Below are 23,940 nucleotides of genomic sequence, written 5' to 3'. Positions count from 1 at the left end.
ACACTGTTGATAGGCACCGGTGTCACCCTGCCCACCTGGAGGCACTGCTGGCTCCATTGTTTACCTGAGGGTTTTTCTGGCTGCTAACACTGAGGCTACCCAGGAGAGGCCAGACGTGCCTGTTCATCCAGTAAGGGGGTTCAGCTGTGGTGGAGAGATGCCCCAGCTTCCTTGTCCCTTGGTGGGATGATTGTTAAGGTGTGCTCCACTGTCTCGTGTGCACCACGGCAGGAGCTCCAGGTGTCACCAGGGGTAACCTGTCCACTCACACACCCTTTATTGTCTTTCCTTTCCAACTCCCTCACCACGTTTCCCTGAATCACCTCCCATATAACTATTTGTACCCAAATCCTTGCTCAGAATCACCTTTGGAACAAACCCAGCAGTCGACATTTAGCAAATGTTCACCTCAATGCTGGTCCTCATTTTTACAGAACTGGACATCTATGAGGACACACCAGGACTGCATCACCATCGGCCAATTTGCACCATCCAGGAGCAGGTATGGGTAGCAGCCTGAGGTGCAACAAGAAGGAGGGGGCCCAGGACGTGGGCCCCAAAACCCTTTTTATAGACTGAGCCCCTTGGAAGCCCCTATGCAGTTTATAAAGTTGTTTTCTTGTGTTCCAGATTCTGCATTGCATTTTCCATACCAGGGTTCCAAATCATATGTTCCAACTCAGGGGTCTATGTCCGGCATATCTGACCTTAAGCCTAAATTGTTTGTTGCAAATATACCCCTTCACCTCCCTCTCCTCCTCCTTCCAGATTCCCTTATGGTCAGTCAGGCCAGAGGTGAAGTTGCCCTGTGTCCAGACAGGAGCTGATGCAGGCCCACCTACCCTCCAAGCTGGCTGGTGTGGCTTACCATCCACCCTGGGGTGCCCACTGGCTGCTGTCCTGAGTGCTGAGATCTAGGACCTGGTCAAGGTTGTCACCCCACCCCACTACAAGCAAGTGTGCTCTGTCAGCATTGGGAGTAAGGGGCATGATGATGTGGTGTCTCCAGCCAGAGCCTGTGGGACCCACATGCAGACAGGTTTGCCACCTTCTACAAGGTGAACCCCATGCTCTTCTGTGTGGCACTGGTGCATGCCATCTATCGGGATTGAGCCTTGTCAAGTGAGGGCCTGGGATCCACATGGGGTCCCATACTAAGGTCTGGCATGGAAATTCAGTTCTTAGCCCACCAGTCAGTGACCACCTGTGAGTGTAGCAGCCACCTGGGCAAGGCCAGCAGCTTTCCTGATCCCTTGCCAACTAAAACGAAAGGGAGCAAGGTGCATCTCCACTGACCCCTCGGCAAGCTGCCAGACCACACACACTGTTGATGCCTCTTGCCTCTGGCTGGGATCATGTCAGCCACGCGCAGCTCCCAGCTGGGTGTGCAGATCAGAAGCTCTGAGCCACAGCTATCTATGTCTTTGATTAATAAAAAATGGGAGATAAATTAATAATGACTTAATACATGCAATTTGGGATCAGAATCTTCCAAGGCATGGGAAAAATAATAAAAAGGGGAGTTTTTTCTTCCTTTGAGTTAGGGTCTCATTATGTTTCTCAGGCTGACCGTGAACCCTTAGGCTCAAGTGATCCTCCTGCCTCAGCCTCCTGAACATCTGGAACTACAGGCGCATGCCACCATGCTGGGCAGGGCAATTCTGGACAGTGAAAAGTGGAATAAATGCTGTCAGTCATGAACCAAGAACTGCTGGGGAGGGCAACCCAAGAGTAGAAAGGAGGAGGGCACTGGGCCTCACATTGAAATGCTGTGCTTAGGTGCACTCAAGTATCCCTCATCCCCACTGGCATGAAGGACAGACGACCTGGGAGAGGGTGCTACCTTCCACCATCTTATGGAGCAACCGAGACTCAGAGAGGCCAAGTATTTGCTGTGGGTCACAGAATCAGGTGTGAGGTGGGAGAGAGGGAGTAGATGTTTTTAACCTAGTTTCAGAAGAGCACTGACAAGCCACATTTTGAGATTTTACACACACACACTTTAAATTGGGGACTGAACCTTGGTGTGCTTTACCACTAAGCTACATCCCCAATCCATTTTATTTTTTGAGACAGGGTTTCACTAAGTTGCTGAGGCTGGCCTAGAACTCATGACGCTCTTGCCTCAGTCTCTCGAGTCACCAGGATTACAGGCTTGTGCCTCACCACCATACCTGGTTCACATTTGATATTTTAAAAAAGATCTTAAATTACAGAACTATTTCAAACATAGAAAAAAATAGAAAATATTAGCAGACATCAGTGAACCCATTGCCCAGATTAACCAGTTCACATTTTGCAATGTTCATTTCAAATGTTTTGTAATATAATACAAGTACAGATTCAGACCGAGCCCCCCGCCCAACCCTTTATCCCGTCCACCACCAGAACCAGTCTTGTGCTTGCAGCCAGTGCCTCAAATCCTCAACAGGCAGCATCACTTTGGGTTTTAACAGTTTCCAAAGTACAGGTGTCTCACTGTACCTATTCTTTTACAACATGCAATTCACATCATTATGGTGTTTTAGGACTTAGCCTATGTTGACAGATGTAGACCTAGTTCATTTCATTTTAACTGCTGTCTGGTGTGCCACTGGATGAATAAGAACAATTTGTTGGGGCTGTGGGGTGGCTCAGTGGTAGAGTGTGCTTAGTACTCATGAGGCTCTGGGAAAAATCCTCAGGACCAAATGACAAAGAGGAACTGTTCATTTATTCTTTTCTTCAGGGACATACAGTTTTTAGCTTTTGCGGTTTCAAACAGTTCAGCAATAAAAATCTTTATACACATATCCAGGTGTACCCATGTGTCATATATGACCTTTATAACCATCACCACAGGTTGGAACTTGTGTCCCTTACATAACCTTGGAGAATTGCCTGATGACTTGGAAGCTTAGTTTCTTCATCTGTAAATTGGGATAACCAAATAGCATAAATATTTGTGAAGATTCTGTGCTTCGCTGAAGATGAAAAGCATTCTGCCACCTGTCACTTGCTCTATGAATACTGCTCATCACTCAGGTGTTGGACCTTCAGGATGTACAGTGCACCATCTCTGCTGGTGATGCAGGGTCTTTCTGTGCTCACTGACGGGTGTGGCAGTGGAGGAACTCAAGAGTCTCCACTCACTGCTCTAGTCTGGGGTGGAAAAGGCGGCAAGGCTTCCCAAGGAAGAGATGCTGAACCAGGAGTTCAGGAGATGAGGAGGCACAAAATGAGAGTGGGAGACTGGAAGTCAGGAGGCTGGCCAGGCAGGAACAGCAAGCGTGAAGGGAGCAATGACGCCAGAGAACACCTGTGGAGTGTTAGAGGTGGGTGCAAGGCAGGCGGCAGCACAGGACAGGCCGAGAGAGGTAAGCAGAACTGAGATGCCATGTCCTGAAGGTAACAAGGAGCCATGGAAGGACTTTAAGTAGGACAGTGACAGGCTTGGATTTGCACATTAGGAAAATGATAGTTATAGTGTGGAGAAGGGTCCAGAGGGGAGAGCCTGGGCCTAGAGCTGGTGGCTGTTCCTGAAGCTCAGAATTTGTGAGGCAAGTCTGAGACCTGTCTGATCACAGAACTGTGGACACTTTGTTGACCTCCTGATGCCTTTGGGTGATGTCGTGCTCCTAAGTTTCCCTTCTCCCATTGCAATATCACATGGTACCCACAGCATGCCTCCCACAGCCTGCATGGGGCACCAACAGGACAGCTGGGAGGAATGGGCAGCTGCCTGGACTCTTGCCCCCAATCCCGAGAGATCTAATTTTATACATCTCAACCACTTCTCCTCTTCTGGGGCTCCCTTGGCACCCTGCAAGACACAACACCAGATACATGCTCTCAAGTGTCTGGTGACAGGCATGGCTAGGTCCACATCAATGTCCCATGGCAAGTGATCCCACTAGCACCCAGACTGCAAAGACTCTAAGTGGAGCGAGGGGAAGGATAACCACTCTAGGGCAAGAGGGGCTGTTGACCACTAGGTGACCTTGACTAATACCTAAACATCAAATCTCTAAAATGGTACAAAGAAAAACATACAGGAACTGCCCCCAACCTTTACTCTTTAAGTGAGGACCCCAACTCCACCCCTAGTTTTGAGTGAGAGTATTCTCCATCCACAGTGGCACAGTGGCATGTCCCTGGCAGCCTCTGGCTACGTAGCCCTGGTACTCCACACTCCATTTTTATAACACTCATTTCTTCCAGATCTACAAGTTTAACTCCTGCCTTCCAGGCTAGGCTGGAGCTTCCCAACAGAAAGGCAGCACCTGCCCACTGTTGTTTCCTAAGGTCTAGAACAGAGTTCAGCTCATAATTGCCCCCGGAAACCCCTGCGAGCAGAATCCATAGGATGTACTGGCAGAGGGCAGCAGGAGGACGACACTGGCAGGAGGTTTCCTTTCATCACACTGTGCTGGGGAGGGCCTGGCCCCACAGAAGTGTTCCACAGGAAAACGCCTGAGAAACTCTGGGTCAAACCAAATGAAACACATGGTCTTCTGGAAGCCTTTAATATGCTCACATGCATGGTTCTTGGAGAAGGTCACACCAGCAGCCCCTCCTCCACCTGGCACAGAATCACTTCCTGTGGAACAGTGTGAACCCTTTGAGCGTCCTTCTGTTGCTTATCAAGACTATTTGGTGAACGTGATACAGCACATTTGTTGCAACTTTTGGGGAGGGACAGGAAAATCCTTTCTGACAAAATTACTCCACATCCCAGTATATAAATAGGATAAAAATAGAATGGCTCTGGCTGAAGTGGGGTCTGGAGATCCCTCTGGCCATCTCTTCACTGCTGCCATCTATGCAAGAGCCCTGTGGAGTCCATTTTGAAAACCACTGGTGGAGAACTGAGAACAGGGTTGCGATAAGGAAACTTGTGGCACCGGTTCTGCTGTTAACTCTTTCACTCTGAGCAAGTCATTTAGCCTCACTGGGCCTTGATTTCCCCATTTATACCACTCTGTTGGACTGGATGTTTTCTAGCATCCTGAACTGTCAGCTTTGATATGAGGACTAGAAATTTATGACTGCAAAAGCCTAGTTCTTAAGGTACCATGGCTAAGTTTCCACTGCTTAGAATTCCAGTTTGGGGATGACCTGTAGCTAGCACGTGTGGATACAGCACACTGGAACCCAGATCGCAAAAAGCAGCGTTCATTAAGTGCAGTGCACCGCCCAGGGGCACCAGGCTCCCTGAAGGGGGCATGCCCTGTGCAGGATGGAGGGAGTGGGATGGGGAGGGCTGGGGGGAAATGAATCAGCAACCACTCAGTGGGCAGAGCTGGGAGAGGGACCCAGGTCTCCTGCTCTATCTTTAGATCTCCTTAGCAACCGTCACCAGGGCACCCAGCTGAAGGCTCGGGCTGAGCCAGCCACCTGTGGGAGGAGGGAAAGTGCCGGCCTCCGGGCCTCTTCTTACGCTGAGGAAAGGGCTCTGGGCTGGCCAGGCTCTAGAGTCAGAGAAGGGAGACAGAGTGCAAAGCCGCGTGCAGTGGGACAGGCTTGGGGCCAAGACAGAGGTTGTCTAGGGCAATGCCTTGCTCCACAAATGCTGGCAAGCCAGAATCCAAGGCCTTCAGTGCACAAGGTATATAAGTTAAGGTCCTTTTCCAAAGAGCAATTACTTCTCCTGGGGTCATTCCCTAAACACTGAGGGATAACTTAGGTGTTCTGAGCTGGTCACCACAGTTACAGCTCCTAAAAGGGTCTTATAATTGGAGGGACCAGGGCAGCTCCCCCTTCTCCTGTCCAACTGCTACTTATCCTGGACTTGGCTTCCTTAGAGGAGTCCTCCCTGACTCCAAGGCTGGCTGCTTGCTGCCTCAGGGCTCGCACAGCCTGTCCTCCCTCCATGAAGCAGGATGCCAGGAGGAAATGACTAACCCCATAGTGTAGACAAGAAATAGAAATCCTCAGAGGTGAAGACATTTGCCCGAGGTCACATGGCAAGTGAGCAGTAGTGCCATGCCTGGGCGCCATGACTTCTGGTTCTAGTCTGAGATTCTTCCCACGTCCCTGTAGCAAGCCCTGGTTGGGCTTTGCAAAGAGACCAGAGCTAGAAGAGGAAGTAGGAGTTCTTGGTCAGGCCTGCACACAGCAAGTACTTGGCCATGTCCTCAGTAAACTTGGGGGAGCCACAGACCAAGGCAAATGGCTTTCTCCGACAACAACCAACCAGCTCTTCAATCAGGTCCTGGTCCAGGCGACCAAAGTGGGTCTTCTCTCGGTAACTCCAGGGAAGTTGCTCTGGGGAGGTCTCCTGGGAAGACCAGAAAGAGTGGGGTTGACTACCAGGGGTTCCTCAGAGTTCACATTGCCAGTTTCTCTCTGCCTAATGAGGAAATGGAGGCAGAGAAGATGGGAAGCGAACCTACATCCTCATTACCCTGGCAGCAGCCTTGGGAGTTATGACCCCCTAGAGCAGGGAGGTACGGGGAGGAGGAGAGGCTTCCCAGGGAAAGTGCAGAACTCAGGTCTCACCACTTCTCACCGCCCCTGCACCTGTCACTGGCAGGGAGTGGTTCTCCCAGTAGGTAAGGGGTTCCCAGAGGCCCTCCAGGGCAATCCATTATTATCACCTCAGGGCATACATCTGTTCATTTGTTTTAAGGTTTCAATGAATTCCAGTTCATCTGACAGATGTTTGCCAGGTGCTCACTCATGCCAGGCATGATGGTGCTAGATGTAGGGGACATGGTGGCTGCTCAAACAGATCAGTCTCCCTGCCCCGTCCTGGCTGTGTGTAATACAGGTCCCAGGCAGCAAAGCCACCATCACAAAAGGGGATTTATCCTTCACATGGAGGCCCAAGAGGCCTAGGCTTCTCCTCTTCTTGCCCTCCAGCCCTGGCTCACAGCTGTCCTCAGGGCCGCGAAGTGAATGTTCCACCTCCAGCTGACTTGGAGGAATTTCTTCTTCTATTTTAAGAAAAACATTTTATTGAAGTATGACGTATGCATGGAGAAGTGTACAAATTATTACGTGTATGCAATTTGAAGAGCTTTAATAAAGAGAAGAAACCATATCATCAGCACACAACCGAGCCCAGGGCAGAACTGACACTCTGTAGAACTATGAAGGCCAGCTGATAGTTCCTGGGGTCAGAGAGTAGGATGGAGAGAGGGGGCTGGGGTTGGAATCTTAGTTCCTCTGCCATTTCCTGGGAGACTGACCTCTCTTGAGCTATGGAATGAGGGTGCAAGCTGTGGAAAACCATGGTCTGGCAAGTCACAAGGGTGGAATGTTGTAGAAGCCTAGAAGCAGAGGCCTCCAGTGTTACAGGGGCTTTTAACCCCACCTCACAGAGCTTGTCTGACCCCAAAGGCCCACTTGTACTGGTGAGTGGAGGAGCCCCGGCTGATGATGGGAATCTCCCCACACTCCCTCCATGGTCTGACCTACCCTAAAGGGCCTCAAGGGCAGGGCCCAACAGTGCCAACTGGCTTCATTTCTCCTTCCCAATGCCCAATTCCCTCAGGTCAGTGGGTCTGCTTGTCATTGCCCTAGTTGTATACCCCCAAACACACTGGGTCTGGCTGGTGATCAGGTGGGGAGGGGCCTGTAAGCAATGATGATGTGGCAAGTGAAGGAAGAGAGGGGGGGCTATGAGAGCAGAACACCAGCACCCCCCAGGGCTCTGGGAAAACATCCAGGATGGACTCCCCTCAGCAGGATGTGAAGAGTAAGCAGGTGTTAGGAGGGGGAGGATCCAGGAAGGGTCACTAGAGTGAATGGGGAACCAGAGAGGCAGTATCAGAAGGCAGAGTGGCTTCCAGACAGAGAATCTGCAGCCTGGTGAGTCTCATGGGCAGACAAATTGAGGTGATAGGGAATCTACTAAATGGAGGGAACTTGGATCCAGTCTGGACCATCAGTTGCTGACAGTCTCTACTCAGGTATATTAATCCCTGAACAAATAGTGCTGGCCCAGATACTTGGTCCTGGCCCCAAGGAACTGAACACACTGAGCCTGCCTTGACTCCACAGGTGGTCCCAGGTCACATAGCTGGTGATGCCAGAGGGTGGGGGAGGCAGCAAAGGATGGTGGAAATAGCTAAAGCTCAGGAAGTCCTGGGATCGAATCCTGGCTCAACCCTGTCTATAGTGTGACACAACTGGCCTTCACTAATGAGTTGTTTCCAGTCTGCATAAGAACATGGTAACAGCGGGGCAGAGTGGTACACACCTATAATCCCAGCAACTTAGGAGGCTGAGGCAGGAAGATCACAAGTTTGAAGCCAGCCTCAGCAATTTAGCAAGACCCTAGCAACTTAATGAGACTGTCTCAAAATTTAAAAAATATAAAGGACTAGGAATGTAGCACAGTAGTAAAGTAATAAAAAGGACTGGGGATATAGCTTGGTGGTGATGTGTCCCTGGTTCAATCCCTAGTGCTGACAAAAAGGTCATGGGAACACCTGCATTCTGTGCCATGAGCCTGGTGGGTGTACCACCAGAAACAGGGATTTTTTGCACAGCAAGGGGCAAAGAGGTTGGTCCTTGGGATGGGTACAAGGGAAGGCCGTCTCAGGGAGGGAAGTCATCACCCTGGGCTTACCTGGCTGAGTACGAAGAAAGTGCGGACATTCCAGAAACGGGCCTGCTCCTGGAGGAAGGTTTTCAGGTAGATGCCCTCAAAGGTCTTGAAACAGCAGACCAGGGTGACAAAGGTCTCATCATCTGCACTGTCTGTGATGCTCTTTAGGATGGGAACCATGGGGGCCAGACCTGTGCCTGCAGCCAGCATGAGGAGCTCACCATACTGGGGAGAATGGGCATAACAAGTGGACTGAGGGTCTCACTCCACCTGTACTGCCTGTTCTTGGTCTTGCCTGAACCAGTTGCAGTACCCTTCCTGGGTGTCCATCCATCTATGCCCCCTCTCTTCTCCTCCAGGATGTCATCCTGGCTTATGAAAGGCATGAGGTGTGCACAACAGAGATTATGGAATCTTGAGGCTGAAAGGGAACGCAGTGGTGTAGCCCAATCTGAAAGGGGCTTCGTTGCCTTCTAAAGCATGGAACTCACTGCCTCCAAGGCAGCTTGCTCCATCTCAGGCCACCTGCCCCTGCTAGGGAGGTCTCTCCACCTCACGTCCTCCCACCAAGCCTTGCCCACACCCAACTTCATTGCAGCCCTACTCTGGGCTACTTCCTTTGTCCTGGGCAGCCCTGAAGAGATCTCTGGGCCCCAGATTGGACCCTAGAGCCTGCCCTTCTCTAGACTAAGTGAGATAATATAAGCAAGTGTCTAACTCACCACTGGTCAAAAAAAGTCATGCAATAAAGGTGAGTTCCTGCTGAAGAGGCCTAGTTTCTTCAATTCATCCTCACTGAAATCATTTCTTGGCTCTAGACCTCTTAAAGAGGGGCAAGCCTTCGTAAGGAGAATGCCGTAAAAACTAGTGCCTGATCCATGCAGAGAGGTATTCACTTCCCTCATTCTGGACAGCAGGCCTTGTGTATAAATCCCTAACCATGTGATCTGGGCAAGCATTTATTTTTTTTTAATCAATCTGGGCCTAGTTTCTTAGCTGGTTAAAAAAAAATTAAAATAAGCCAGGGTGGTGGTGCAGATCTATAATCCCAGCTATGTTGGAAACTGAGGTAGGAGGATCACAAGTTTGAGGTCAGCCTCAGCAACTTAGTGAGACCCTGTCTCAAAATAAAAAAATATAAAGGGCTGGAGGTGTAGTGGTAAAGCACTCCTGGGTTCAATCCTCAGTAGCACACACGCATACACACAAAGATACACAAAGATAACAGCACTTCCTCATAATGACACCTATCTCAAAACTGTTGTGAAGCTTACAAGAGATGAAGTAAAGTGCCTGATGAGGAGCCAAGGTTTAGTGCAATTAGACTGCTTCCCTTTGCTAGTCTCTAGATGCCCTCCTACCTACTGTTGTTGGCCATGTCATGTTATCCTGTGTTCATGCAACCTCCCACCTCCAGGTCTTCAGCCTGCCTCATCCCTCCTTCCTCTCCTCAATATTCAGGCTGTCTTTCTGGGAAGCTTCTTTGAGCCAAGGCTAGGGAAGAGTTCTTCCTTTGTGTTCCCATAGCTCCCTGTGCCTCCTGTGGCACAACACTGTTGTCATCTGTGTGTTTATCTCCTCCATCAGATTGGCCCCTGGAAGGACACTTGTATTCATCTATTGAATGAACACATACATGCTTGGGTGTCAGCTCAGGGCTGAGACCGTATCTGTCTATAATGAAGACAAATGCAGAGTAGCAAAGCAGGCCGGCAAGAGAGGAGCTGTACCCAAGCATTCTCATGGGAGCAAAGCCAGCCCTGGTCAAAGCTTCCAGTGGCCAAAAGGAAAGCCTGAGACAATATCCCCTTTACCTCACTACTGGGCCCTATACCTCACAGATGAGAAATGCAGGGGCTAGCGCTGGAGGTGTAGCCCAGTGGCAGAGTGCTAGCATGCACCAGGTCCTGGGTTCAACCCCTTGTACTGAAAAAAACAAACTGATATATAAATAAATAAATGCAGGGGCTGTTGAGCGTGTGTGTGTATGGTGAGTACATGGCATCAGAAAGTTCCCTCCCAGAAAAAGTGGTCAAGACAAACTTTTATCTGTTGTCCACCCCACATGAGAAGGAAACAGGAACAATTCCCATGCCCTGCTCTCAAGGGTCTGGGGGACATAGGGACACACTGAGTTAAAATGCGGGGTTGAGTGCAGTTAATTCTACGGGAGTCCTGTGGAATGCTGTGGAAGAGCATTAACATGTACATGTGGATGCGTAAACTGGGGACAGAAGCACCTGAAAGCTATTGTGGAAACTGAGTTCACATATAGCAAGTGCTAAGGTCAGACCTGCATACTGAAGGTGCCAAATATGTATCTGATGATATTACTTACTTATATTCTTTTTTTTTGTGATGTTGGGGATGGAACCCAGGGCCTCATGGATGCTAGGCAAGTGCTCACCACTGAACTACACTCTGTCCCTGCTGGTATGATTATACAAACATATGCACATGTGCTCAGTATGCATACATGTGTATGTATGTACACGTACCAACACATTCACTCGTGAAAGAGGATTTGGAAGAATATATACCAAGGTAGTAAGAAATGGCCTGCAGCTCATTTTTGTTTTCTTCTTTTTGTCTCTACATAGCTATAGCTCATTTTTTGGGGGTAATGAATATATACTGCATTTGTAATAAGGAAAAAAAACCAATAAATGCTATTTTTAAATTAAACAAAAAGAAAGGAGAAGCAAGCATGATTCATTCTTTCCCATTTGTTTTTGTTTTGTTTCGTTTTCCTAATTATAAAGGTAATAGGTGCTCACTGCAGAAAATTTAGAATGTATAATTTTGGAACGTATAATGAATGAAGAAAATAAAAATCACCCATAATTCTACCACTCAGAGCTGCTAACATTGCATTATATTTTCCCTTCATATTTCTTCTGTGCCTTTTCAGTTAGTTTCTCAACCTGTTGTATATTCAGTTTTGTACCTAATATTTATCACTTGATCTTATAGCATAAAGCATATATCATTTATAAACAAATTTTAAAACCCAGGATAATACTCTATCAAGTATCTGCACATTGTATACTGTAATCCAGCATATTTAACTGTTCCTCTAATGTTGGATATTCAGTTGTCTCCAATTTTTTATTACAAAAAAAAAGGCCATAAATACGTGCAAAGTAATCAGCATTTTGGATTCTTTCCATACAACAGACTTATAGACAAGAAATTACTGGGCCAAAGGATTTAAAGGCTCTTAAGACTCTTGGTATACACTGCCAAACTGCTCTCCAGATATGTACCAACTGAAGAGGAATTGTTAATTATTCCTGGGTAAGTCAGGGAAGGACATGAGCATACCATGAAGGCGAGGGCAAAAGTCTTCTGAGTTGGGAAGCAATGGGCTCCCAAGCAGGAAGCCATGGCTGTATCTGGTCTTGTGAGTGGAATACACAGAATGGTACTTGAGGGTTAGGTGGTACAGGGTCTTAAACCCTAAGTAAATGAGTCTGATTTTCTAAGCAGTGGGTAGCCATGGATAGTTCTGGTTTTAATTATTAGTGCCTATTACATCTCCTCCCTTTCTCAACCCTAAGGACCTCTCAACCTCAATCTCAGGATTGGATTTAAGCTCATGAACAAAGGCATGGTGAGGTTCTATGGCCTAAAATGTGAGCATCACAGCCCTGGAGGTAAGCCAGGGGCACCTCCTAAAGACTCAGGGTGCTGGCACTGACCTCGTTTGGTTTATAGTAGAAGCTTCCAAAAGGTCCTCGCCAAAAAGCTATGTCTCCCACTCTCCAGGACTTGACACACCGGGACATCAGCCCGGTCTGGTAGCACTGAAAGCAAACACAGGGAGAGCTCAGTGGGAAAGGCATATGCTGCCAACACAAACTACATTTGTCATTAGTGTGGAGCTCTTCCTGCATGCTGAGGGCTTTACATATGTTCTCCATCTAATCCTCCTCCATGCCTATGGGTTGGTACTGCCATCCCTGATTTTCAGATGAGGCCCAGAAGTTCACACAGAGGTAGGTGGCATGGCTAGGATACAAATCCACAGGACTGTAGCCTTCACCAGGATCTCAACCCCAATGCCCACAGGGACCCATAACCAAGTGTCTAATGGCAACTTCAGTGTCAGGGAGACAGTAGAGAATGGTAGGAACTGTGATAAATTGGTGAGCAAGTGCTCCTTCTAAGGAGGAAGCCACTTTGCAGGTTCAAAGTCATAGTTTGTGGGGTTGATGATGCCAAATCTCCTGATTTTCTAAAAGGGGCAGCAAATCTCTATTTTTATTTAAAATCTCCCACTCTGAAATGTCAGTAATTAATAAAAAATTTAAAACACTGTGCAGGCCAAAATCAAATATATTTGTGGTCTAGATCTAGTCTGTAGGCCACACATCTGCAACGTCTGAATTATCCTATACCATATGCTGAATGGATGGGAAAATGAAGGCTGTGGAAGGGATTCCTCCATACAAGGTGGGCAGTCTATGTTGTCTGGGTACTGTCCACTCTGTGCCAGGCACCGTGCTGGGACCGCAGGGGAGACAACTGGACCTTACACTCCATGAAGGCAGTCAGTGTCTGAACCATGGAAAGGACTTAACAGCTCAATGAATGAATTAATCAATCAATCCAGATTTAGGTCCTCCCCTTAAAAGTACACAATCCAGGGCTGCGGGGGTAGCTTGGTGGTAGAGCACTTGCCTGGCACACGAGGCCCTGGCTTCAATCACTAGCCACACAAACAATCTAGAAGAGATCTACAATTCAGACACCAGGCAGAGACTACCTAATTCCCCATGAGAAGCATAAAGTGCTAGAAGAGTATAGTCAGGCTTAAAGAAAAGACTGGGCTTTGGTCTCCAAACCTGTTTTCCATCACCCAGAGCCACCTTGGATACCATCTTGACTTCTGTAGGCATCGTCTGCATAAGAAAAGGGGATGTCCTGCCAGGTGAGGTGGCACACCTGTAATCCCAGCGACTGGCAACTGGCAAGGCTGAGGCAGAAGGATTATGAGTTCAATGCCAGCCAGCAATTTAGTGAGGCCCTAAGCAACTTAGTAAGACCGTGGGTTCTGGTTAAGCACACCTGGGTTAAATCCCTGGTACCAAAAAAAAAAAGGAGAAAAAGGAAAAAAGGCGGGGGAAGTCCTTGGCTTACCTGGAAGAGGTCTGGGAAGAAGAGTAATTTTTTTTGGAAGCGTTGAGGATGAACCCAGGGCCTTACATGTCAGGCAAGGGATCTACTACTGAGCTCTACCACCAAAGAGGGCAGGTTTTGGTCCTGTCTTGCTGGAGTCTGGGTCTTAGAGCACACTGGTTTCTGAATTCCCCAGTCTGGTGGGAGGCATAACCCCAGCTGTGGCCTCAGAGGCCCTATGGCACAGATAGCACCAGGGAGAAAGGAAGGATTCTTCTGAGTCTCTACATAGCCCGGCATGGAGTAGATGCTCAACATGCACTGTAAAACAAAACTGACACTGAGTTTTTGTCCTTCTACTTGGGGTCATATTGTGTGAGGGCCTTTGAGTTTCAGTTTCTTCATCTGTACAATGGGGATAATATGATCTACTTGTGGTTATAAGGTTGAAAAGAGAACAAAGTTAGAAGCAGTGCCCCCTGCCCTGCAGGTGTCTGAGAAGTGCGGCCTCCCTCCTTTCTACATGGAGAGGGAAACCGGAAAACCCCGCTGCCTTCCCAATTTGCAAAGACATTTCTGGCTCTTCCTAGCCAGTGGCTTAGGGATAATGAGGTGCCTCTTTAAAGAGAGGCTTTCCGGCAAACGAAGGAGAAAATCAGCCTTACAGCTGGGAGGGATCCAGCTGCTCTGGAGAACTGTCTCCAGGCTTATCCTCTCAGCAGAAACACACCCAGACAAGCAGCGCAGGGAAGCAGGCCATTTGGAGAGGATTTGCAGAATCTCCCAGACAAACATCAGCGTGCAGAAGGGATCCCATCCAGGATTATGTGTGAGGGAATAAACATTCAAGTTCTGAAACAGGCAGGGCAGGCAAGGAAGTGGGAGCAGAGACAGCACTGGCGTCTTTGAGTCAGGGGCCAGGGTTCACTTGCCGTAGCACTTATTAGCTGTGGACCTTGGGTCCCCTTGGTTCTCAGCTTGTTAATCAATGCAACAGGAATAATAATGCATGTCTTAGGAGGGAGATTAGGATGGGAAAGCTATCTTTCAATATTGGTGTTCCCCAGGATTCCATCTGGGAATGATAGGCTAGAGCTCTACCTGAGGTTGGCCCATGTGAAGAGCTATCTCTAAATAAAAAATGTCAAGAGTCAGCAATTTCATGTAGTTTGATCTAATTATTTTATCTGCATAATTGGACCTCCATGACTCCTTGTACATTTGTTGCCTACCCCTTGGGTCTCCAGGGTATTTTGCATCTGATACACTTGCACATCTCATCTCTGCCAACTCCTCCACTTGCCCTGGCTACCCTGTAAGCACCCTCTCCTCCTGCCACTCAGGCAGGGTACAGTTGCCAGAAGACTATTCTGTGTTATCCCTCCCTGCATTTGGTTATCCGTGAATTGGCCTTCAATGCCATTCCCTGCCACCATCGATTCATACTTCTTCAAGGCTATCAAAGGCCCTCCCTCTGCCCACCTCCTACCCAGAGGTGATGTCAAGTTAGTTCAGTTCACAACATCCTCCATGTCCCACCTTATGCCTGATTCTCTCAACTCATATCCTCTTCCTCCTTCTGTTCTAGGATGAACAACTTACTTCCCCAAATCCTGTTTGCAGACGCTCCTTCCCACATTTTCTATCGCTCCTTTGCCCTTGTCTCAGGGTTGGTTCCTTGAGGATGGACACCACATCTGACATACTTTTGAACCCAATGCCCAGCACACAGTGGGTGTGGGGATATGTTTCCCCTCCACTTCCCAGTTTTGTGCTCACTCTTCACTAATGGTAAAAAGATGAAAAAGAATAGTTTTCCCTGAAAACTACAGAGAATACGGCCTCTGTCAGTGGTCTAGCAGTGCCCCTCCCCAGGAGAGAGGCGAGGGGAGAAGGCTCTCTTTACCTGGCCTACCTGTTCCTGTAAGTCAGCCTCTTTCCATGTGGACACCGGATGGGAACTGTACCATCCCAACCAAGCTGGCAAGGGAGATACCAATTCATGGCAGCTTACAGCACCCTCCAGAAGAGTCAACTCACCTTGATTAAAACTTCAAAGTATCCTTCTGCATTGGCAGGGCTGATGGGTGTGTAGGCTCTTTGAATTTCCAAGTCATCTACTATCCCTCTGGGAAGGAGAAGTACATAGTCAGGTGGTCAGTCAGTCATTCAATAAAACTTATCAAGAACCTTTTCTTCTAGGCTGATGAATCTGAAGGTGGGGTCCAGAGGTCTCACTGAGAGGCAAGGTACAGCAGAAGAGCACTGAACTCATCCACTGCCACATGGTGGTTGTGACAGGCAGGTAATTTATTCCAGCTGCCCCTTTTGCAAAATGGGGATGGCCATCTCTGTCCTGATTGTGTGGCTCCACTGGAATTACATATGAGGAGTGCTTCTAAAAGCACTGATGATGTAAGCAGTTTGAGGGACATTACTGTGGTTTTTCCTAACCTCTTCTTAACTATGTAGTGATGATAAAGATTAAAAATAAATTGCTTAGATTTATGAAACACTATCATGTGCCCAGAGCATCAAAACCAGGAGGATTCTCAAAGGAGCACTAGGCTATCCTCCACATGAATCCTCTCTACAATATTATCATGGGGTCAGGATAGCAATCATCAGTAACAATCATAGCCATGTTGTATTAAACGCCTACTATGTATCAAGCATATTACACATGCTATCTCATTTCATTCACACGATACTAAAATGCAGAATCCTGTGCTTGGAGAAGTCACTTGCACAGCTAGAATTCAACTGCAACTCTAACTCCAAAGCCAGGTTCCCCACCACTACTCCTCACAGGAGCACCCAAGCACTCTTCTCCAGGCCTGCCATGTGCTAAGTGTTCTTCTCTGAGGTACGCAAGTTAAAAAGTCTCTGTCTCAATGCACCAAAATCAGGGCACTAAACAGAAATATTTAATAAATGCTTATGAAACAAATGAGGAGATAAGAGACATGAGATAACTTAGATGCAAAGAGCCATGACATCTGCTGCAACAAAAGGTAAAGCTGACAGAGGGAGCAATCACGCTCATCTACAGAACCTCAGAAATCTGGAGTACTGAAGGCCACTGACAGGACACAGTGGGCACAGGAAGGGAAGTAACTGCAGATGTATGGAGTAGCCCAGTCGAAAGCTTAGAGCCAGGACAATGTGGGTAAATCAGCAACTAGTGTGGGATACCAAGGCTCAGATGAGTGACACATGTGGAGTGGGGGACAGGGAAGGACTTGGGAAAGGAGGCTGGAGGCCTTGGCTTAGGATGTCATCATGGAAGCACTGAGGTCATCAGAAAGTGAACAGGGAGTGATATGGTCAGTTGGGTATGTTAGGAATGTCACTGGAGTAGTAAGAAGGATGAAGAAGGGAAGCCAGCCTAGAGGCAAGTGTTCTGGTCATTCCTGGCTTACAGATTAAGGGTTGCATGAGGCTGTGACCTGCTTATGGATTAAGGGTTGCATGAGACTGTGACCTGTGACCTGTGGCTCCTGCTGCTTCCTGGAACAGTGAGCTTCATGAACTGCCAGCCAGACCATAGGCCAGAAGCAGCTAGATACACAGCTGGAGTCTGACCAGCAATAAGCTCTCTCCTGGTTCCCACCTTATCCTCTGACTCCACCTTCTATCTCTTTTGCCAGCTCCTCTATCTCTTGCCGATTCCATAAATTCCAGTTTTCAGGGTTCAAATCTATGCTCTTTCCTCTTTTCACACACACACATATGCTCCCAAATGCTATCCAGGTATGTGCTGATGACTTCCAAATTCATAACTGCAGCTCAGATTTCTCTGCTGAGCCTCAAACCCAGTCAGCTGACTTCTTGGCTGACACCTATCCCTGGTTATTCCAAAAGGTCTTGTCCCTGGAAAATGGGGGCAGGAATCCAGGTGGATATAGAGCACCAAAGGAGGAACCTGAGAGAAGGCTAAGAATGTAACACAGGAGCCAGGCTGTTTTGGTTTGAATCCTGGCTCCACGACTTCTCAGTTATGTGATATTGTACAAGTTTCTTATTTTCAGTGGCAGTGTCCTTTCTATCAACTGGTACTAATCATATTAGGTTAAAACCACAGACACAGGGCTGGGGAGACAGCTCAGCTGGTAGAGTGCTTGCCTCGCAAGTACAAGGCCCTGAGTTCGATCCCCAGTACCACAAAAAAAAAAAAAAAAACAAAAACAAAAAAAAAAAAAACACAGACACAGATTGCTTGTCTTCAAATCCTGGCTCCAACATTACCTACCTGTGTGACCTTGGGCAAGTTCCTGGATCTCTCTGAATTCAGGTTCTCCTGGGGGATGATAGTGGCAACTACTCACACAGGACTTTGTGAGGGTTACATGAATTCACACATACGAATGCACAGATTGTGCCTTGGATAATAAATGCTGCTAAAGTGCTTGTATTATTATTTATCATGAAAATGCATTATCTAGGTCCATCTGAAGACCATCTGAGTCATGTATTGCTATTTTGAAGAAGACAAATGAAGGCTTAAAGGGTGTCAGGCAAATTGCCCTGGGTCACCAGTTAGCAAAAGGCAAGCAGGCAGCAAGGCTTTGGTCCTCCCACAACCTGAATGTACCGTAGGACGAGGTGCTGCCCAGGGTGCAGGCCAAGTGGGCTGTTTCCAGGTAGTGCAAATCGAACATGGTAGGTGTCCTTAGTAATTTTGTCCATAGCACTGATGTGGAAAGCCAGGAAGGTCTCTGGGCTCAGGTTGGAAGGGCAGCTCTGCAAACAGAAAAAGACCTGACAGGTAGAGGCTGGGTTCAAGGGACACACAAACAACCTTCCCAAGTTCTCCAAGGACATCTGTCTTGGTGAGTAAGTTTTCTGTGTAACAGAGAGCAGGGTTACCTTATTTCCCTTTTATCTAAGAACGTGAGAGTACTTTACATGAGCTTGCCTTACTCTTAAACCTTCCACGGTTCCCATCAGTCCCAGGATCAAATGAAAATTCCTTAGCCTATACTCAAGGGTCCAGTGAATGAGATAACAATATAAAACTCTTTTTTGTTGTTGTACTGGGGATTGAATCCAGTGGCACCCTACCACTGAGAACAGTGAGCCCTTTTTATTTACTTTTTTTATTTTGAAACAGGATCCCACTAAGTTGCCCAGACTGGTCTTGAACTTGAACAATCCTCCTGCCTCAGCCTCTAAAGTAGCCAGGATTACAGGCAGGCATGCACCACCACACCCAGCACAATATAAAAATATTTTATACAATGTAATTGTTAAGGAAATATAAAATCTGTTATTATGACTATTAAAAGTTAAAAATAAAATTTACACCAGGTCTGGTGGTACATGCCTGTAATCCCAGCAGCTTGGGAGGCTAAGGCAATAGAATTGCAAGTTCAAAGTCAGCCTCAGCAACTTACTGAAGCCCTAAGTAACTTAGCAAGACTCTGCCTTTAAATAAAAAATAAAAAAGGGCTAAAGATGTGGCTCAGTGGTTAAGCAACCCTGGGTTCAATTCCTGGTACCAAACAAAATTTTAAAATAAATAAGTAAAATTTATTATTAGGTTGAAATATGCTGATTTACAAGATTAGCAAATTAACTTTCTCTCATTTAACTTTCCATTACTTTCCATTTGTTACTATAGGTGATGACGAGTACTATGACTGAGCACCTATCATATGCCAGGTACTTCATTTATTTATCCCATGAAATCCTCAAAATAATCTCTGAAGCATTAATATCCCCATTATTCAGATAAAACTGGATTTAGTAAACTAAAGTGACATGCTCAACACAACACAATTAACTGGCCTACCCAGGCCTCAGCTCTTACTTTGTTACATCTTTATGGTTCTTGGTCCCTCTTCTTCAAGGGGAGTTTATTGAGGGCTGGTGTCCTGTCACCTTTACTTTATCATCAACCTCCTTGTGCCTAACACATAGGACATGGTACTCAGTAGACCTAGGAGAAACTCATTCATTCGCTTAACAAATGTTTATTGCCTGTAATGCCAGGAACTGCTGGCAGAAGACAGAACAGTGAGCAAGACAGAGACTTCCTCGTATGGAACTTACATTTTAGCAGAGACACGGATAATATGCACATAAACAAGTACATCTAGAAGGTATCTGGTGGTGCTGAGAATTAAGAAATGAAATTTGAGCAGACATCGGAAAGAAGTGAAAGGAGGACTGGGATTGTAGTTCAGTGGTAAAGCATTGGCCTAGCATGTATGAGGCCTTGGGTTTGATTCCCAGCAACACAAAGAAAAAGAAAAAAAGAGAAGAAGTGAAGAAATGATCCATGTGGAAATGGAGGGTAGAGAGAAGGAAGAAACATTAGCTGTCATGAACATTCCCCAGTCCTGTCAGAGGAAGAGGGCTCTGGTCTCCACTACCACCTTCCAGGAGCAGAACTATAAGGAAACATTTAACAGGGATAGATACAAAGTTATGTTTTGGAGTTGAAAAAATAATGCATTTGTTCAGGATGTATGATCTATAGCTTAGGAAAAACATGTAAAAATAACTGAGCTTTGGTTCAGTTTGGGCTCCAACAATGGGGAAGAATTGTCTAAAAAGAGATGGTGAGGCCGGATTATATTGAGGCAGAAATAGGAGATATCTCTCCTCCACAATGGTCAGAAGGCACACGGACAATGGAAGCTTGTTCAGATGTGGGAAACCCAGGATGCAGAAACAGATTCAAAACCAGGTCTATGCACACTGTCAGAGTGAATGGGTCCTCAGTTATCTGTATAACAGAAATTGAACTATAGTGTTCTCACATCTAAATTCTGTGAACCCTCCCAAACATGACAATGAAGGGCTAAATTGCTCAGTCCAAACTATGAAGTCGCCTGGGAGTTCAAAAAAGTGGGGGAAAGTCAGTAAGGGGAAGACTTCATAATAGCTAAGATGTGGAGTCAGCTAGGTGATCATTAAGAGATACATGGGTGTGGTGGTGTACACCCATAATCCCAGTGACTTGGGAGGCTGAGGCAGGAGGATCTCAAGTTCAAGGCCAGACTCAGAAACTTAGTGAGGCCCTACACAACTTAGCAAGACCCTGTCTCAACATAAAAAATAAAAAGGGCTGGGGGTGTGGCTCAGTGGCTAAGTGCTCCTAGGTTCAATAAAAAAAAAAAGAAATCCTGTCATTTGCAGCTAAATGAATGGAAGTGGAGAACACTATGTTAAATCAAATGAGCCATACACAGAAAGTATTACATGTTCTCTCTCATATATGGAAGCTATTAAAAAAAAAAAAAAGTTGGCCTGAAGGTAAGACAGTGGTTAACAGGTTGTGTGTGGAGGGGGAGAATGGGAATTTGCAATTGATGAGTACACATTATATCCATGTATGAAAATATCACACCAAATCCCACTAGTATATACAATTCATAGGTGTTAATAAAAGAATAAGAACAAATAATTCTCCCATTAGAAAAAAAGGTGAGATAAGAAGGAAAAACAACATTCTCTATTTACCTAGGGTTTTTTTTTTTTTTTTCCGCGGTGCTGGGGATCAAACCCAGGGCCTGGTGCTTGCAAGGCAAGCACTCTACCACTGAGCTATCTCCCCAGCCCGTTTTTTTTTTTTTTTAATGGTGCTGGGGATTGAACCTAGGGCCTTGTGCATGTGAGCCAAGCATTCTACCAATTGAGCTATATCCCCAGCCCTCTATTTACCTAATATATACTATAAACTATTTTGCTTTGAGTGCAAGGACTGTGTCTGTTTTGTTCCCTCTTAAATCCTCAGTGGCTCGTGAGTCCTGATGTATAACAAGCACTCAATAAATATCTGTTACATGAAATAAATGTCAGAATATGTGCTAAACATCACAAATGTTTATCTCCATTTTACAGAGGATGAAACTAAGGCTCAGAGGACTAAAGTCCCACAGTTGCTAATAAGCTTGTTCCAGGCCTGGACTTGACCCTGATTCTGTCTGTTTTCCATATGCACACTCTTTTCTGCTGTCCAGTCACGTCTTCCCAGAGCTGGTTTGCTGGGCAGGGGTGAGGCCAGGTAAACTCCACCACCCTGGCTCCTCACCTGTGACTGCTTCCCACTCAACAGGCTCCTGTCATTGCTAGCTCGGGCTGCCTCCCACCTTGCCAGATCTCGGTGGTAGAGGTCAAACACACAGGGTGAGCAGCCACTGCCACAGCACTGGGAAGGAGAGGGCTCCACAGGCCGCAGCTGTAGCCAGGCTTCCTCAGTGTCCTCTTCCTCTTTGTTGCCCATTCTCAGTGAGGCCTGCGTAGCCTGGGAGGGATAACAAAGTGCTCTTCCCCCTCCCTTGCTGGCCTGGGAGAAGGAAAACATGGGGGTTATACTCTGGTCTCCTCTATTCCTCCCATTCTCACCAGTCTGCAGGTGCCAGGCTCTGTGCAAACCCTGGGGATGGGGACACAGAATCTGCTATCTGATGGGGTACACTTACTACCATTGGTTTAAGACACTTTTAATTTTATTTTTGCAGTACTGGGAATTGAAGCCAGGACCTAGTGAATGCTAGGCAAGCGCTCTACCTACCCACTAGGCTATAGCTCTATCCCTACCATTGCTTTTAGAAGGGCAGTTCCTCTGTGTAAAATAAATTTTTTTTTTTTTTTTTTTTTTTGCTATTTCAGCCTCAGAAAACCTGGTTCTACTGTGCATGAGCTTTACTTCAGGAAGGTTTTATTTTCTGGGACCCCCACAAGTACAAGGATCATGTCTTATTTCATCTACATTCTTCCACGAAGCACAGCCTGGCATGTGGAAGGCTCCCAGTAATTTGTGAGAGGTTATTCACTTTACAAGTACAGTCTGGGGGCTGGGCCCAGCACTAGGTGCTGGGATGCAACACAGGTGAGAAGATCATGGTCCCTATCTCTCTAAGACCTAGCATGGTGTTACATCAGTTCAATCCATTTTTATTGCATGCCATGTACCAAGCATGTATTATGAATGAATGAGGTGTGGTCCCTTCTTTATGCCAATTTCTTACTCTGTGCACTTTTGGGGGCTAAAATTAGGTAAGTGAAAGAGTTCTGTTGACTGTAAACTGCTATTCAGTGTGTGGGTTAGTCATATTAGTCTCTGCCTTAAATTTATCCTCTCCATGTTTTAACAGTTGTTATTTTCTGCTTTTTGGAAACTGGTAGAAATTTTCTGCTTTTTGGAAACTGGTAGAAACTTTATGGAAATAGGTAGAAAACTTTTTGGAAACTCCGCCTCTACTTTTTCAGTCTGAGACACCATCTTTAAATTAGGCCTTGACAGATGTTGTATCTGCTTGGATGTCTTTCCTCACCCTCAGGCCTTGGCTAAAAGATCGTTGCCCCTCAGAGGTCCTCCCTGAACCTCTCCCCTGGTCACTTTCTATTAAGCACTCTATTCGTGTCTAGTATGTGTTCCCTCATTAAACATGCTTGTACTACGTATCAGGCACCGCTCTAGATGCAGAGAATACAGCAGTGGAGAAGCAGAAACCCCTGCACTCATTGGAAAGATATTCATTAAACAAAACCAAAATGGAAACAGTATGATAGGAAGAAAATAACTAGGGAGAAGGGATAGGACGTGTGAGTGTTGCTATACGTTATCTGCCTGCATATGTATCTCCTACTAAAGCGTAAACTCCGAATCTCATGTTTTATTCACCAATGCCAAACCGGTGCTTAGCACAGCGCCTGACACAGCAGGCATTTGTAAATAACAGAGAGAGCAAAGAGCAAAGGAACATTCCACCGCTCTGGCCCTGCCTCTAGGAGGCGGAAAGGAAATCCCCAGAACAGAGCAAAGTAACTCGCATTCGGGCGCCGGGTGCCGGGGAAGAGCTTCGGTATGAGCCGTCGGAGGTGAAGCTGGTGTGGTGGACTGGCTACTCTCAGGCACAGGGAGGAGCAGCGAAAAAAGCCCCCGCAGCAGTGGGAGAGTAAAGTAAACTTTTCCAGGCACCCACTACGTGCCGGGCGCCAGCTCAGGCATTTCAATCCCTATTTTTACAGGGAGGGGCATGGGGCCGTGGCCAAGCTCCAGCTGCTCGTAATTGGTCAGGGACGTTCTAATGTGGTTCTGAGGTCCCGGGGCTCCTATCGTCCCGCCCGCGTCCCACCACCTTCACCAGCACTCACCTACGCTCCAGCAAGTCCACTCACGTGAGGATCCTATAGATTTTCCCTCCGGGGAGGCGGGGAACTCTTTTCAGGATCAACAAATAAGATAGTGAAAACGGCTTGTGGGTGGGGCAAGATACGGATATCCTGACTGTGACTGGTTGAAGTGGCTGTCATTCACAAAACGAGTC

At 47.0% G+C, this 23,940-nt stretch overlaps 1 protein-coding gene across 4 annotated transcripts; it reads right to left on the bottom strand.

Annotated features, from left to right (window-relative positions):
• Positions 1–2,694: 2,694 nt before the first annotated feature.
• Positions 2,695–23,866, bottom strand: LOC124983392 (NADH-cytochrome b5 reductase-like). Of its 4 annotated transcripts, none has more exons than XM_047550639.1 (7): positions 23,768–23,818; positions 21,699–21,953; positions 18,252–18,400; positions 15,698–15,785; positions 12,238–12,342; positions 8,558–8,761; positions 2,695–6,259 (listed from the first exon to the last, which is right to left on the bottom strand). In XM_047550639.1, the coding sequence occupies exons 2-7, from the start codon at positions 21,888–21,890 to the stop codon at positions 6,056–6,058; spliced, it is 942 nt and encodes a 313-aa protein (XP_047406595.1). In that variant the 5' UTR covers positions 21,891–21,953; positions 23,768–23,818; the 3' UTR covers positions 2,695–6,055. The 4 variants fall into 4 exon arrangements, with proteins under 4 accessions (XP_047406595.1, XP_047406620.1, XP_047406611.1 ...); XM_047550647.1 differs by having other exon boundaries at positions 6,116–6,917; XM_047550664.1 differs by lacking the exon at positions 21,699–21,953 and having other exon boundaries at positions 23,768–23,866.
• Positions 23,867–23,940: the final 74 nt, after the last annotated feature.

This window comes from Sciurus carolinensis, chromosome 1 (assembly GCF_902686445.1).
Source record: "Sciurus carolinensis chromosome 1, mSciCar1.2, whole genome shotgun sequence".
Classification (NCBI taxonomy): Eukaryota; Metazoa; Chordata; class Mammalia; order Rodentia; family Sciuridae; genus Sciurus; species Sciurus carolinensis.
Note: the sequence above shows the minus strand (reverse complement) of the source record. Positions and strands in the feature narration are given on the sequence as shown.